At 35.5% G+C, this 15,465-nt stretch overlaps 1 protein-coding gene across 1 annotated transcript in view; it reads right to left on the reverse strand.

The window, feature by feature from the left end:
- CCDC39 (coiled-coil domain 39 molecular ruler complex subunit) overlaps positions 1-15,465 on the reverse strand; it is a 64,647-nt gene that overhangs the window by 39,609 nt on the left and 9,573 nt on the right. The window contains exons 2-3 of the mRNA XM_058295389.1: positions 3,459-3,578; positions 808-954 (exon numbers count right to left, since the gene is read on the reverse strand). Of these exons, the coding sequence (XP_058151372.1) occupies positions 808-954; positions 3,459-3,578 (267 nt within the window). The remainder of the gene's footprint in view (positions 1-807; positions 955-3,458; positions 3,579-15,465) is intronic.

A 15,465-nucleotide genomic window follows, 5' to 3' on the forward strand; every position in this document is an offset into this window, starting at 1 on the left:
CAAAGCCACCTCAAATATGTATGTAATCTTAGCAAAAATAATGTGCTTGATATGGTAACTCAAGCCCAAGACAAGTCCTCTTCAGCCCCATTTCCAATCAGATTGCTGCTCCAAAGAACCTGCTATACAGAAATTTTAGAAACACCTCTAATTGAAATGAATATAGTAGTTAAGGAGATTAAAATATTTCTGTAAATGTATTAATTTAACAAATGTAGATTAATATTAGAAGTCAGAGATCAAGATAACAAATACAAACTAACGTAACAAAATATCTACATATGTGTATATTTATATATATGTAAAGAGAAGATTATAGTGTTCAGAATTTGGAAAGAACTAAATTATTTAACTAAAGAAAAGACAGGAAAATAGGTTAAATTAGATTAATATTAGAGTCACAAACATGGTAAATTAATACAAAAAGTAAAATTTTAATGAAATTCAAAACTAAAAGTGATTTTTTAAATGTGACTTTACAAAGTAGCTCTTATACATATAAATTATGCCTAGTATTTTGTAGCCAGTATGGTACTTTGTATATTAAAGATTCAATAAGCAGTTGGTGAATGAACAAAGGGAAAATTAATGTAAACTTCTATTACTGTCTCATTCAAACTACAACTTCATGTACCTTTCATTGTCAAAAAAAGGGAAGCAAATACCAGGAAACTAATGAATGCCTTTCCTGCACAAGCTAAATAAATAAATAAATAAACAAACAAACAAACAAATAAAAGTAATGCTTCTTTGGTGAGGGAAAAAGTTGCTGTAGTATAAAATTTTAGATGACATTTCAACACATACTTCCTTATCACTTTTCTTTTCCTGTATGGAAGCCATCTCATTTTCTAGTCGTTGGATCTCATACTTCACTCGACTCAGTTCTCTTTGAGCAATGGCCTTAAAATGTTCTTCACTTTCAATCTCATTCTCCCTGGCTTTGCAAAGAGACTACAGAATAACATATAAGATAGAAAGACTTTTAAATTTTAATATTATGAAACATTTATAATCATCCATTAGACAAAAAATAAAATTCCAACAAAACTTAGTTATTATTAATTCCACTACTGTAAAACCTATACCACATTCAACTTTGTGATCACAGTGTCATCAATCCATGGACTGGACTAGGAGAAAATACTGTTGTCAGCAGTTTCCATATACTATACTGGCCTAGGGAAACCAAAGAAAACCAAAGTTTATAAAGTGAGACTTAACTATTTTTAATTATTTATCTAAAAATAAGAAACAATGTTAAAAAAATATTTGGGAAATCGGATATTTATATGAATTATCACATATTCTAATTAACAGAGACCATTTTAAATAATTATTTAAACATTGGTGGTTATAAATATTTCCTAAAATATATTAATACACAATCATGCTTTTATGTTAAGCTTTACTTAATAAATAGTATTTGTTAACTACTAATCTTGCAGTGCTTCAAAGTTATTATTCACAATATTAATTTGTCTGTAAAGATTTATCTCCCACCCCCACCCCCATGTTGTGCTGTCAGCTTTCTGTATCCATTTGCTGTATATTCTTTTGTGTCTGCTTGTCTTCTCTTTAGGCAGTACCAAGAACCAATCCTAGGACCTTCTAGAGTGGGAGAGAGGTGCTCAATCTCTTGCGCCACCTCAGATCCCTGGTCTGCTGCATCTCTTAATTTCTCTGCTCTGTGTCTCTTTTTGCTGCATCATCTAGGTGTGCTGGCTTTCCACACAGGCCAGCACTCCTGTGCAGGCCAGCACATTGCGTGGGTCAGCACTCTACGTTGGCTAACTCCCCACTCAGGCTAGCTGGTGTGGGCAGCTTACCTTCACCAGGCGGCCCCAGGAATCAAACCTTGGACCTCCTATATGGTAGAAGTGAGCTCAATTGCTTGAGCCACATCCACTTCCCTGCAATATTAACTTTACAGTATTAAAAGCTAATATCATAGGAAGTTTATTGTCTTTTGTCTCCATAATCCTGTTTAATTGAGCTTTAATTGAAATGAGCTACACACATAGTCTCTGTCTCTCCAATCCCCAACTCAGTGGTTTAATAATAATTTAGGGAAAAAATACTATTCCAAAAAATTTATTATTTACTTAGTCAGATTAGGGGTCAAGAATCTAGAAAATTGCTCTTAAAAGTTCATTACATTTTAAAACTTTCTAATAAAACTTGTTAATCATGAAAACAGTTACTTCATTAGTTATGAATTTGTATTAAAACATGACTATTGATTTTTAAGAATTACATATTTTTTCTCAGAAATAGATGCATTTAAAAATATAGTTTAAGATGGAAGTTAGTAAACTCTCTAATGCTAATTTGTCAAGCAATCTAGTTTGCTGGGCATCATCATGGAGAAGATACTACACACAAATAGATTGCCACAAAACAGTCAATAAAAGTTTTAACTTTTATTATTATGTGTTAAAATATTTCTAAAAGACACTACACTGTCCCCAGCTCTCTTAAACAAAGTCTCCTAAACATAATTTAACTTTTATATTATCGCAGAATTATCATTTTAAATTTCAATATTTAAACAATACTAAAATACCATAACCCAGGTTTGATCCCCAGGGCCTCCTGGTAAAAAAAAAAAAAAAAAAAGAAAGGCGAGTCAGTGCCCATACCATGACCCGCATGGCCAGCCAGTGCCCAAGCGGTTACCTATGTGGTGAGCTAGTGCCAGCCTGGCAAGCCATGCAGCAAGATGATGATATAACAAAAAGAGAGATGAAGGGGGGAGTCAAGGCAAAACGTGGCAGAAACCAGGAACTGAAGTGGCACAAGTGACAAGATTGAATTCCAGTAAATCCTAGAGGAGAAAACAAAGAGAAGACAAAAAGAAAAACAGACATAGATGATCGCACAGCAAATGGACACAGCAAAAAACAGCAGGTGGTGGGGAGGGGGACGACAGAGAGGGGAGAAGGGGGAGGAAAAAATAAAATAAAATAAAATAAAATAAAATAAAATAAAATAAAATAAAATAAAATAAAATAAAATAAAATAAAATAAAATAAATAAAATAAAATAAAATACCATATATCCTAGGGGCTACTGTTACTCCCATTCAAAATGGCCCCAGTGGGTTGTGCTGAAAAATTTAAAAGTAGATAGAAACTCTATTATATGTTACATTAAGTCTGTTTCTGCTTACAGCCATCATTTTCCACTGCCATCATTGTCTCTTTCTAATATAATGTGCTGCCTAATATCAGATTGTTTGAATGATTTCTCCTTTCATATAAATTGATTTTACTTGAACTTGATGGAAGTAGTTTCTCAAAGACTTTTTTCTACCTGCTTCTAAATTCAACTTTATGTTAACAAAAGTTTAGATATGTTAAAGTTTCCTATTACATCACTAAAATAAAATCAGATATAAATGTACTGTGATATGTTCCATGACATACAATCAGCATGAATTTCTACAATACTTGTACCTGTGTAAACAAGAACTCTTGCTTCACATTTTTGAAGTGAGAAGTCATAGCATTAATTCGATCTTCATAGTCACGTAGCTGATCTTGCAAGCTTGACCTTTCGTTTTGCAGCTTGGACAACTATAAATAATAAATTCTAGAATGAATCAAACCCCTACCAAGTTTTTATGATATTGTAGGACCTAAAACCAAAAGAAAATTAAGGGTTCATTTACTCTGATTCTTTTTATTAAGCAGTTTTATTGAGACATATTCACACACCATACAATCCATCCAAAGTGTAAAATCAGTGGCTCTTGGTATAATCACAGGCTTGTGCATTCTTCACCATATTCAACTTTAGGACACATTCATTACTCCAAAAAGAAAAACCCCATACCCTTTATACTCTGCCATAATTGACACTTAGCACTAGAGTGGTACCTTTGCTACAACTGAGAGAATATTAAGATATTACTTTTAACTATAGTCCATAGTTCCCATTAGGTGTATTTTCCCATGTAACATTCTATTATTAACACATTGTAATAGTTACATACAATTGTTCTAGTTCATGAAAGAACATTCTTATATTTGTACTATTAACCAGAGTTACCATCCACAACCAAGATCTCTGTGTTATATGGTCCCATGTTTTATCCTCTAGCTTTCCTTCTAAAGACATACATGACCCTAAACTTAACCCTTTCAACCAAAACCACATAATTCCGTGCTGTTAATTGTATTCACAATAATGTGCTGCTATCACCTCTTTCCATTTAACCATGCTTATTTAAATATCCATTTGAACTTATAAATATTATAAAATACCTTTGCAATTGGGAAAGCACTGTGGGAAAATTAGTACTATTAGTACTATTAGTAGTAGAGAACAGAGATCTCAGATTTACAGCAGTAGCAGAGTCAACTACTAATATGCATTTTTCATGGAGCAGGACTATATTCTTAGGAAAAAGTGAGATTCTATTAGGTTGGTGCAAAAGGAATTGCAGTTTCAGACCGTGAATCTTAAATCACTATAACTAGGCTCAAATACATCTTTTATTAATCAAAATAGGAACCATTACCATCTACACATTTTTGCCAATGAGAAATAAGTTTGTTTCTTCCTGTAGTGTAAAAATCCATGATTCAGGATTTGATGAACTCTTGGAAAGCATTTTCTGCATCCTACTGGTTGTGGAAACATTTTCCCTGCAATAAGTTGTCAAGATGCTAAAAATAAAAGCTCAAGAGGTCTTAAAATAAAAGCACAAGAAAGGATCACCAGATAGTTATTCAAAATGTATATTATGTGATGTATACCAAGATAAATAAACAAACCAAAAAGAACTGACTCCAGAGTAAACAGAGAATTCAGGACATATAAGACAAGAACTAAAAACACATAAACACATACATACACAATCAGAGAGATTGGAAAATGATATTGTATCCTTAAAACAAGACCACAGTGTTACAAAAAAGCAACAAGTAGAGAAACTGAAAAATTAAAATATGATTGACATACTTTCCCAAATTAAAAAAAATGCAATGCAATTTGTGGAAGAAAAAAATGGAAGGTATTTCACAGAAACTAGAATTAAAAGATGAAGAGAGAGAAAGAAATGAGAGAAAAATTAAAAGATTAATTTATCAAGTCTAACATATGACTGTATGAATGAAATTATACAAATCATTTTTTCTGATCATAACAGAATGAAGCTGGAACTCAATAACAGGTAGAAAAAGGGAAAATTTATAAATATATGGAGGAGAGAGGTTGTGGCTCAAGCAGTTGGGTGCCTGCTTCCCACATGGGAGGTCCCAGGTTTAGTTCCTGTAACTCTTAAAAACAAAAATAAACAACAAGCAAACAAAAGAAAAACCCAACTCAGGGGAGCTGATATGATTCAGTGATTGAGCACCAGCTTCCCATTTACAAGGTCCCAAGTTCAATTTTCAGGCCATGGTACATAAAAAAAAATATAATAATAATAATAAAAATACATATATATTATCTCTTCATATATATATGGGATTAAATAACACAGTCTTAAAAATCAGTGGGTCAAAAGAAGAAATTGCAAGGGAATTCAGTAAATATCTTGAGATGAATAAAAACAAGAACACAACATATCAAAACCTATGGACACTGCAAAGTCAGTGCTAAGAGGGAAATTTATAGTCCTCAATGCTTACATTAAAAAAGAAGAGTGGGGAAGTGGATGTGGCTTAGGCAGCTGGACACCTACCTACAACATGAGAGGTCCCAGGTTTGTTCCTGGGTCTCCTAAAGAAGATGAGCAGGACAGCAAGCTGAAGTGACAGGCTGGCATGGTGAGCGGACACAACAAGATGACACAGAGAGATGATGCAATAAAGAGACATAGCAAGGAAACACAATGAGAGACACAACAAGCAGGGAGCAGAGGTGGCTCAAGTGATTGTGTGCCTCCCTAGCACATGTGAGGTCATGGATTCAGTTCCCAGTGCCTCCTAAAAAGAAGACAAACAGAGCATAGAGCGAGGGCAAATATTGGAGGGGAGGGAGGAATAAATAAATAAATATTTAAAAAGGGAAAAGGAGCAGAGTGGGTATAGCTCCATGGTTGAATGCCTGCTTCACTTGTATGAAGTCTTGGGTTCAATCCCTGGTATCTCCCAAAAAAAAAAAAAAAGAAGGGAAGAAGAAGAAATTGCTAAAATCGAAGATCTAACTATATACCTGGAAGAACTAGAAAAAAAAAACAGCAAACTAATCACAAACCAAGCTGAAGGAAATAAATAATAAACATTGGAGCAGAAATAAATGAAATTGAGAACAAAAAAAAAAATAGAGATTCAACAAAATCAAAAGTTGACTCTTTGAGAAGATCAACAAAATTGACAAACCCTTAGCTAGACTGACAAAGTAAAAAAGAAGATATTTTTGCAAATAAAATCAGAAATGAGAGGGGGTATTACCACTAACCCCACAGAAATAAGAGTGATCGTATGAGGATACTATGTACAACAATATGCCAACAAGCCACACAATGTAGAAGAAATGGACAAATTCCTGGAAACACACGAACAATCTGCACTGAACCTACAAGAAATAGAAGATCTCAACAAACCAATCACAAGTAAAGAGATTGAAATGGTCATCAAAAAAACCTCCAAAAGATGAAAACCCCAGGACAGATAGTTTCACAGCTGAATTCTACCAACCATTCAAGTACAATCTAATGCCAAGTTTGGGCAAACTCTTCCAAAAAATTGAACAGGAAAGAACAGTACCAAACTCATTCTATGAAGCCAACATCATCCTAATACCAAAACCAGCCAAAAAAAGAAAATTACAGACCAATATCCCTAATGAATATAGTTTCAAAACTCCTCAACAAAATACTTGCAAACTGAATCCAAAATCATATTAAAAGAATTGTACACCATGATAAAATGGGTTTTATCCCAGGTGTCTACACAATTAGTATAATAAACACATTAATAAATTGAGGAAGAAAACTCACACAATCCTCTCCATTGACACAGAAAAAGCTTTTGACAAAATACAGCATCCTTTCTTGATAAAAGCACTCCAAAAGACAGGAATAGAAGGAAGCTTTCTCAATATGATAAAGTGTATATATGAAAAACCTAGCTCCAGCATTGTACTCAATGGTGAAAGACTGAAAGCTTTCCTGCTAAGATCAGGCACAAGACGATGCCCACTGTCTCTGTTATTCAATATTGTGCTAGAAGTTCTAGCTACAACAATTAGGCTAGATAAAGAAATAAAAGGTACCCAAATAGGAAAAGAAGAAATAAAACTTTCATTATTCACTGATGATATCATCCTATATCTAGAAAATCCTGAAAAATCCACTAGAAAGCTACTAGAATAGACAAGTACAGCAAAGTGGCAAGATATATGAATAATATGCAGAAATAAATAGCATTTATATACCCTACTGATGAGCAATTGGTGGAAGAAATCAGAAAAAAATTCCATTTAAGATTAAAAGAATCCACATTTTAGAATAAACTTAAGGACATAAAAGACCTTTACTTAGAAAACTACAGTACATTGCTAAAAGAAACTGAAGAAGACTTAAATAAATGGAAGAACATTCTGTGTTTATGGACTGGGAGACTAATTATTGTTAATATGTCAATTTCACCCAAACTAATTTGAAGATTCAATGCAATCCCAATAAAAATCCCAACAGCCTTTTTTGCAGAATTGGAAAAGCCAATTTAAGATTTATTTGGAAGGATAAGGGCCTTGAATAGCCAAAAATGTCTTTTAAAAGAACAAAGTTGTAGGACCCTAACTTCTTGAATTTAAAGCATATTACTTAGTTACAGCATGGTAAACACAGCATGGTACTGGCATAAAGATAGACAGATTGGCCAATGGAACTGAATCGAGAACTCAGACATAGACCCTCATATCTATGGTCAAGTGAGATTTGAAAGGGCTGTTAAGCCTACCCAACTGGGCCAGAACTGTTTATTCAACAAATGGTGCTGGGAGAATTGAATAGCCACATCCAAAAGAAACAAAGAGGACTTCTATCTCACACCTTATACAAAAGTAACTCAAAGGGGATCAAGGACCAAAATATAAAAGCTACAACCATAAAATTCCTAGAAAAAAAATGTAGGAAACCATTTTCAAGATCTTGTGGTTCCCTTATGCACAACTGAGCAGAGTCTGAGAGACAGATAAAGCAGATACAACCCCTAGGTATTGGTTCCTTAGAGGGCTAAAGAGACCCATGGGAGTTATGGTCATGGCAGATGGGGTTAACTACCAGGTCAGATGGCCCCTCTTTGGAACTGGTGTTTATGTGTGATGAATCTGGACTCAGATGGGATCTCTCTTCATAAGACTTTCATGCTAATGTGCTGGAGTTGCAGTTAGTGTTGGGGTTTAAGATATATTTAGGGGATTTGAATCTCTGGACTGACAATGTGATAGCCAGGTCCTGAGCCTCAACAGAAGCGAGCACCTACAATCTGATTTATTGGACTCACCACACTCAGCTAAGATGGAGTTGAAGAAGGACAACCACCACACCATGGAGCCTAGAGTGATTACAACTGAAAGTGGGAGGATTGCATCCAGCATCCATGTGGAATCTCTTGACATAGAGGTGCAATGGACACAACCAATCCAATGCCTCCTCTTGACATAGAGGTGCAATGGACACAACCAATCCAATGTCCACATAGAAAAGGTGGCATTGGATTGGGAAAAGTGGACATGGTGGCTGATGGGTATAGGGAAAGGCAGGAAGAGATGAGAGGTGGAGGCGTCCTCTTGACATAGAGGTGCAATGGACACAACCAATCCAATGTCCACATAGCCTCCTCTTGACATAGAGGTGCAATGGACACAACCAATCCAATGTCCACATAGAAAAGGTGGCATTGGATTGGGAAAAGTGGACATGGTGGCTGATGGGTATAGGGAAAGGCAGGAAGAGATGAGAGGTGGAGGCGTCTTTGGGACATGGAGCTGCCCTGGATGGTGCTTCAGGGGCAATCACCGGACATTGTAAATCCTCACAGGGCCCACTGGATGGAATGGGGGAGAGTATGGGCCATGATGTGGACCATTGACCATGAGGTGCAGAGGTGCCCAAAGATGTACTTACCAAATGCAATGGATGTGTCATGATGATGGGAATGAGTGTTGCTGGGGGGGGGGAAGAGGTGAGGTGGGGGTGGTGGGGTTGAATGGGACCTCATATATATATATATTTTTAGTGTAATATTATTACAAAGTCAATAAAAAAAAAAAGATCTTGTGGTTGGTGCTAATTTCTTAAACCTTACACCCAATGCACGAGCAACAAAAGAAAATAAATCTCCTAAAAATTAAACACTTTGTTCTTCAAAAGACTTTGTTAGCAAAGTAAAAATGCAGACTACTCGAAGGAAGAAAATATTTGCAAATCACATATCCTGTAATTTGATATTCATGTTATATAAAGAGATCATGCAACTCAACAATAAAAAGATAAGCAACCCAATTTAAAAATGTTTGGAAAGACTTGAATAGACATTTCTCCAAAGAAGAAATATAAATGATCAAAAAGCACATGGAAAAAAATGTTCAACATCACTAGTTATTAGGGAAAAGCATACCAAAAGTACAATGAGTTACCATCTCACACCTTATTGAATGGCCATTATTTAAAAAAATAAAATAAAATTGAAAGCTACCAATGCTGGAAAGGATGTGGAGAGACAGAACACTCCTTCACTGCTGGTAGGAATGCAGAATGGTGCAGTGTCACCAGAAGATAGTTCAACTGCACCTCGAGAAGTTGAATGTATTAATAGAACTGCCATATGATCCAGCAATCCATTACTAGAAATATATTCAGAAGAACTGAAAGCAAGGATGCGAACTGACATTTGCACACTGATGTTGATAGCAGCATTATTCACAATTGCTCAAATATGGAAGCAGCTCAAATGTTCATCAACTGATGAATAGATAAACAAAATGTGTTATATATACATTATAGAATACCATTCAACTGTAAAAAGAAGTGAAATCAGGATGCATATGACATCATGGATGAACAACATGGATGAACCTAGAGGATATTATGTTGAGTGAAATAAGTCAGATACAAAAGGGCAAATATTATATGGTCTCACTAATATTATCTAAACAAGGCAAGTAAATTCACTTAGGTAAACTCTAGAGTATAGGTTCCTAGGAAACAAAGTGAGTTGAGAATGAGAGATGATGATTAATTCTTTTAACATTATTAAGTTAATTGTAAAAGAATGAAAATGAATAGAGTTCAGAGTAACACATTATAATGAGAATAACTAACTGATGATTTATAGATGTGATTGTGGCTGAAAGGGATAGTAGGTAGAAGTAATGTCAACTGAAAGGAAAATAAAGAATAATCTAGAATAGGTATAAGAGTGATTTTGGTGGTGGATAAAGATTGTGGTTAATAGTATAAAGATAAATATGCTCTTCTTTTGCCAAGTGCTAATAATATGAAGATACACAGGAAAATTATAACTAATGTAACTTATAAAATAATAACTGCAATATTTTAATATTTTGCAGCAATGGAAAGAAGTGGTTTTTTTAAACTAAAGGAAAAAAATAGGGAGATATAAGGGGTATGAAATTTTTCCTTTTGGAAAACTGAAAACATTTTAAAATTAACTGAGATAATTACAACACAACTCTGATGAAAATGAGAGCCAATGAGTACACACTTTGAATGGATTGTACAAAGCATGGAACTTTATAATACAGGGAATCCAGTGCTGGATAATGGACTGTGTGTGGTTAAGAGGACAAATATGAGAATGTTTTCTCCTGAATGATAGCAAATATATAATACTAATATAGGGTGCTAATAATTGGGTGGGTTGGGGAAAAGTACACCAAATATAAGATATGGGCTATATTTAGTAGTAATGTTTTGAGGATGTTCTTTCACAGTTTGCAACAAATGCTTCACAAAATTGCAAGGTGCTGGAGGTGGGGAGATTTATGGGAGACTTAAATGATGATATTCATGTTTGTTTTGTCAATTCAAAAACTTTACTATACATTTATTGTTTATGCACGAATGATATACTTCAATAAAATGTTATTTAAAAAAAGAAGGAAGATTTCAAACCAGAGACCTAATCTCAAAACTGGAAGAACTAGAAAAAGAAGAGTGAACTACCCACACAACAATCAATGAAATATTAAAATTTCCATCCTGGGGACTCCTGCCTCATTCTCTAACAGAGGGGTAAGATCTCTAAAGTACATAAGCAGTGCATAGTAAAAGAGGACAGACCAATACACCAGGCCCTTAATATTAATGCTTGTAATTATGAACCTTTTTCTTGTAAAATTGAATCTTGGCCTAGTAATATATATTGCCTAAGAGTCCTTGTTACTCAAATGTGGCCTCTCCCTGAGCCAAACTCAGCATGTAAGCTCATATCACATTTCCCCTGGCATGGGACATGACTCCCAGGAATAGGCCTCCTTGGCACTGAGGGATTATTACTAAGTGCCAAATAGTGATGCATTTGGAAAAAGACCTTGACTAAAAGAGGGAAATATTAAACACAAATGAGTTTTATGGCTAAGAGATTTCAAAATGAGTCAGAAGGTTATTCCAGAGGTTATGCTTATGCACATCTCAGGAGGCTCTCACTGACTGCCACAGTAAACAATGCCTCAAGCAGTGGTGCTCCTGAGGACTCTAGTGATATCTGAACACTACAGGCAGGGCAGACAACCCCAGGAAATCAGGACCCCCATTGGAGGGCCTTACCTTGGAATACAAAATAATCTATCTCAATGTAACAGATGCATTTATAATTTCCTACACTTTGTTCTTCTGCCCCTTTTATTTGAACCTATAATTAGCACAAAATCCATTAAATATATGTCCCAGGGACTGAAATCTTCCAGCTGTTCATATGTCAAATGAGCCCTAAATCTCAGCAGAGTTGCAGCTAACACCTACTCTCTAGTTCATCGTATTCACCAAGGAAAACTAACAAAATGATGATGATATACAACACCCATCCCAAAAATAACCCAGAGCAAATTGACAACTGCAAGCAAGATAGTTCCATCTATTTGCCTCGTGGGATCTAAGCCTCTTCTCAATCAGAAGCAGAGTGGGCATCATTATCACCAAATCATCAAGATTGAGGAATGAACAAACATAAAGGAGGAATGCAACCATGAACCAAAGTAGACTTAATATTATTTTAGTAATGGAAGAACTTATAACATTGATATAAAGACAGTAGTCACCAGAGGTTCTGAGGGTAGGGAGAGGGAAGAATTGGTGTAACTTGGGGCATATTTGGGACATTGAAATTGTTCTGCATGATATTGCAATGACAGATACAGGCCATTATACATTTTGCTAAAACATAGAAAATTGTGCAGTGCAAAATGTAAACCATAACATAAACTATAAACCATGGTTAGTAGCAATGCTTCAATATTTGTTCCTCAATTATAAGAAATGTACCACACTAATGAAATATGTTATTAATAAGGGAAAATGTGAGAAGGGGAGGGAGTAGGGTATATGGAAATCTATTTTCAGTGTACCTTTTAAGCAATCTAAAACTTCTTTAAAAATAAAAAAGGTAATTAAATTTTAAAAAAGAAACTGTACAATTCTTCATGGAATGTATTCTTCCTCACTGCAGTGAGTAACATGGCCAACTTGTTGAAACACACACACACAAAGAGCAAAATGAATAAAGGGAAGGAAACAAAGATTATAGTGGAGATAAATGAAATAAAGGAAAAAAATAGAATCAGCAAATAGACTCTTTGAAAGAATCAATAAAATTGACAAACCTTTAGCTAGACTGACAAAGAAAAAAAGAGAGAGGACACAACTGAAATCAGAAATGAGAAGGTATTACTATTGACCCCACTGAAATAAAAAGGACTATAAGAGGATACTATGAACTGTATGACAACAAATAAAATAACCTGGATGAAATGGGAAAATCCCTAGAAACACACTAACAACCTATACTCACTTAAGTAGAAATAGAAGATCTTAACAAACCAATAAGTAATAAAAAGATTGATAATCAAAAAACTTCCCGACAAAGAAAAGATCAGGATGAGATGGATTTATGGGGAAATTTCACCAATCCAAAAAGAATTAACACCAATCCTGTTCAAACTCTTCCAAAAATTTAAAGATTAGGGAACACCCCCTAATTCATTCTATGAGACCAACATCACCCTCATACCAAAGCCAGATTAAGATGCCTCAAGACAAGAATATTACAGACCAATATCTCTTATGAATATAGATGCAAAAATCCTGAACAAAATACCGGGAAACTGATTCCAGTAGCACATCAAAAGAATTATAAACCATGATTAAGTAGAATGTATACAGATATGCAAAGATGGTTCAACATACGAAAATCTGTAAATATAATATTGCACATTAATGCAATGAAGGAAAAAACCCACATGGTCATCTCAATTGATGCAGAAAAGGCATTTGACAAAATTCAGCACAGTTTCTTGATAAAAAACACTTAGAAAACTAGGAATACAAGGGAATTTCTTCAACATGATAATGGGCATACAGGAAAAACAGCTAACAACATACTTAACAGTAAAAAACAGAACGCTTTCGCACTAACATCAGGAACACGATGAAGATGTCCATTGTCACCACTGTTATTCAACATTATACTGGAAGATCTTGCCAGAGTACTTAGGCAAGAAAAAGAAATAAAAGGCATTCAAACTGGAAAGGAAGAAATAAAACTCTATTTGCAGAAGACATAATCCTATATGAAGAAAATTCTTCAAAATTCACAACACAATCAGTGGGTATAGACCCACATGGTGAGCAGGGGGGGAGTTGGACTCCCATCCTGGGAAAGCCTGATACGTTCTCAAACAGAGGGGAAGGTATCTCTTGAGAGCATGGGAGGTTCCTAATGGGGAAGGACAGACTGGTGTGTCAAGCCCTCAGCATTGATGCAGGTATCTATGAATTTTGTCCTTCAAAGAGAGAAGCCTGGTGGTTGCAGTGGGCCCTGGGGGAGGGGGAGGGAGAAGTGAAATAGATGGAAGAGGGGGTATATACAGGGCAATGTAGGTGTTCTGCACAATCCTGCAATGATGGAAACAGGACATGTTAAATTTTATCAAAAATTTTATAAAGTATAAACCATAATGTGACCATGGTTGGTAGCTATGTATCAAAATTTGTGCACCAGTTGTGGCAAGTGTACCATTAACATGTAAAAAGGTTGTTGATTCAAGAGCAGGGAAAGGCGAGACAATAGTGGATGTATGGGAGTCCCCTATATTCTATATGTGACTTTACTGTGACCTAAAACTTGTTTGAAGACAAAGTGAAAAAAAAAAGTAAAGCACTGGGGAAGAAATGGAAAAAAATTCCACTGTACATACAGGACAACAGATATTACAGTTATGAAAGGCAAAATGTGAAAAAAATTTTTTTAATTATTATTTTTTTAATATTCCTTTTTTTTTTTTACTTTATTTTAGTTTCAGTTTTTCGAAAGTATTACATGTTTTGTTTCTTCTATTTGGAACTATCGTTGTTTCATCTTCCTAATAACTGTATGTGGCAATATTCTGGGCTTCACTTTTGAGGAGGTTTTGGATCACAGAGGGGTTGCAGCTGTGGCAGGTGTGGACCACTGGTGTGGGGTGTTGGTGATAGGGGATCCTTGGGAGGAGGTTCATTTGGGCATACATATAGGATATATGGATGTGTTCAAATGTTCATGAGCATTGCCACGGTGTGCAGAGATTCACACAATTGAAAGAATATTGAATTCCCATTCTGGGGAGCTTTGCCATATTCTCTAATGGAACAGCAACAATCATCCAACTACAGGGGCAATGACTAGTGTCCATTGATGGGCCCTTGATATTTAAAACTATCCTTATGAACCTTTGACCTTGAAGTTGCAACATAGCCTGGTGTTGTAGAGTGCCTAAGAGTTGCATCCTGGGAGTCTCCCTGTTGCTCAAATGTGGCCTCTCTTTGAGCCAGACTTAGCATATAAATGCATTACCTTCCCCCCAGCATGGGACATGACTTCCAGGAATAAGCCTCCCCAGCATCAAGGGATTACTACCAAATACCAATGAGCATTGCAATTGGAAAAAGACCTTGAATAAAAGGGGGAAAGGGTAAAGACAAATGAGTTTATAGGGCTAGGAGACTTCAAAATGAGTTGGGTGATCTTCCCAGAGGTAACGCTTATGCACATCTCAGCAGGATCTCATAGATAGTCACAGTAGATACTACCCCAAATTGTGGGGCTCCTGAGGGCTCTGGAGACACTCAGGTCCTATGGTCATGGCAGATAGCTCTGGTGGTTGGTGCCTCACCAATGGGCACTAATTTGGAGATTTTGCTCCCTGGTGTGACAGAGTTGGACTCAGATATGACCTCTCTACACATGTCACTTCAGTCCCTTTTATTTGAACAAATAGATGGTGCTGGAG

Source organism: Dasypus novemcinctus, chromosome 4 (genome assembly GCF_030445035.2).
Source record: "Dasypus novemcinctus isolate mDasNov1 chromosome 4, mDasNov1.1.hap2, whole genome shotgun sequence".
Taxonomy (NCBI): domain Eukaryota; kingdom Metazoa; phylum Chordata; class Mammalia; order Cingulata; family Dasypodidae; genus Dasypus; species Dasypus novemcinctus.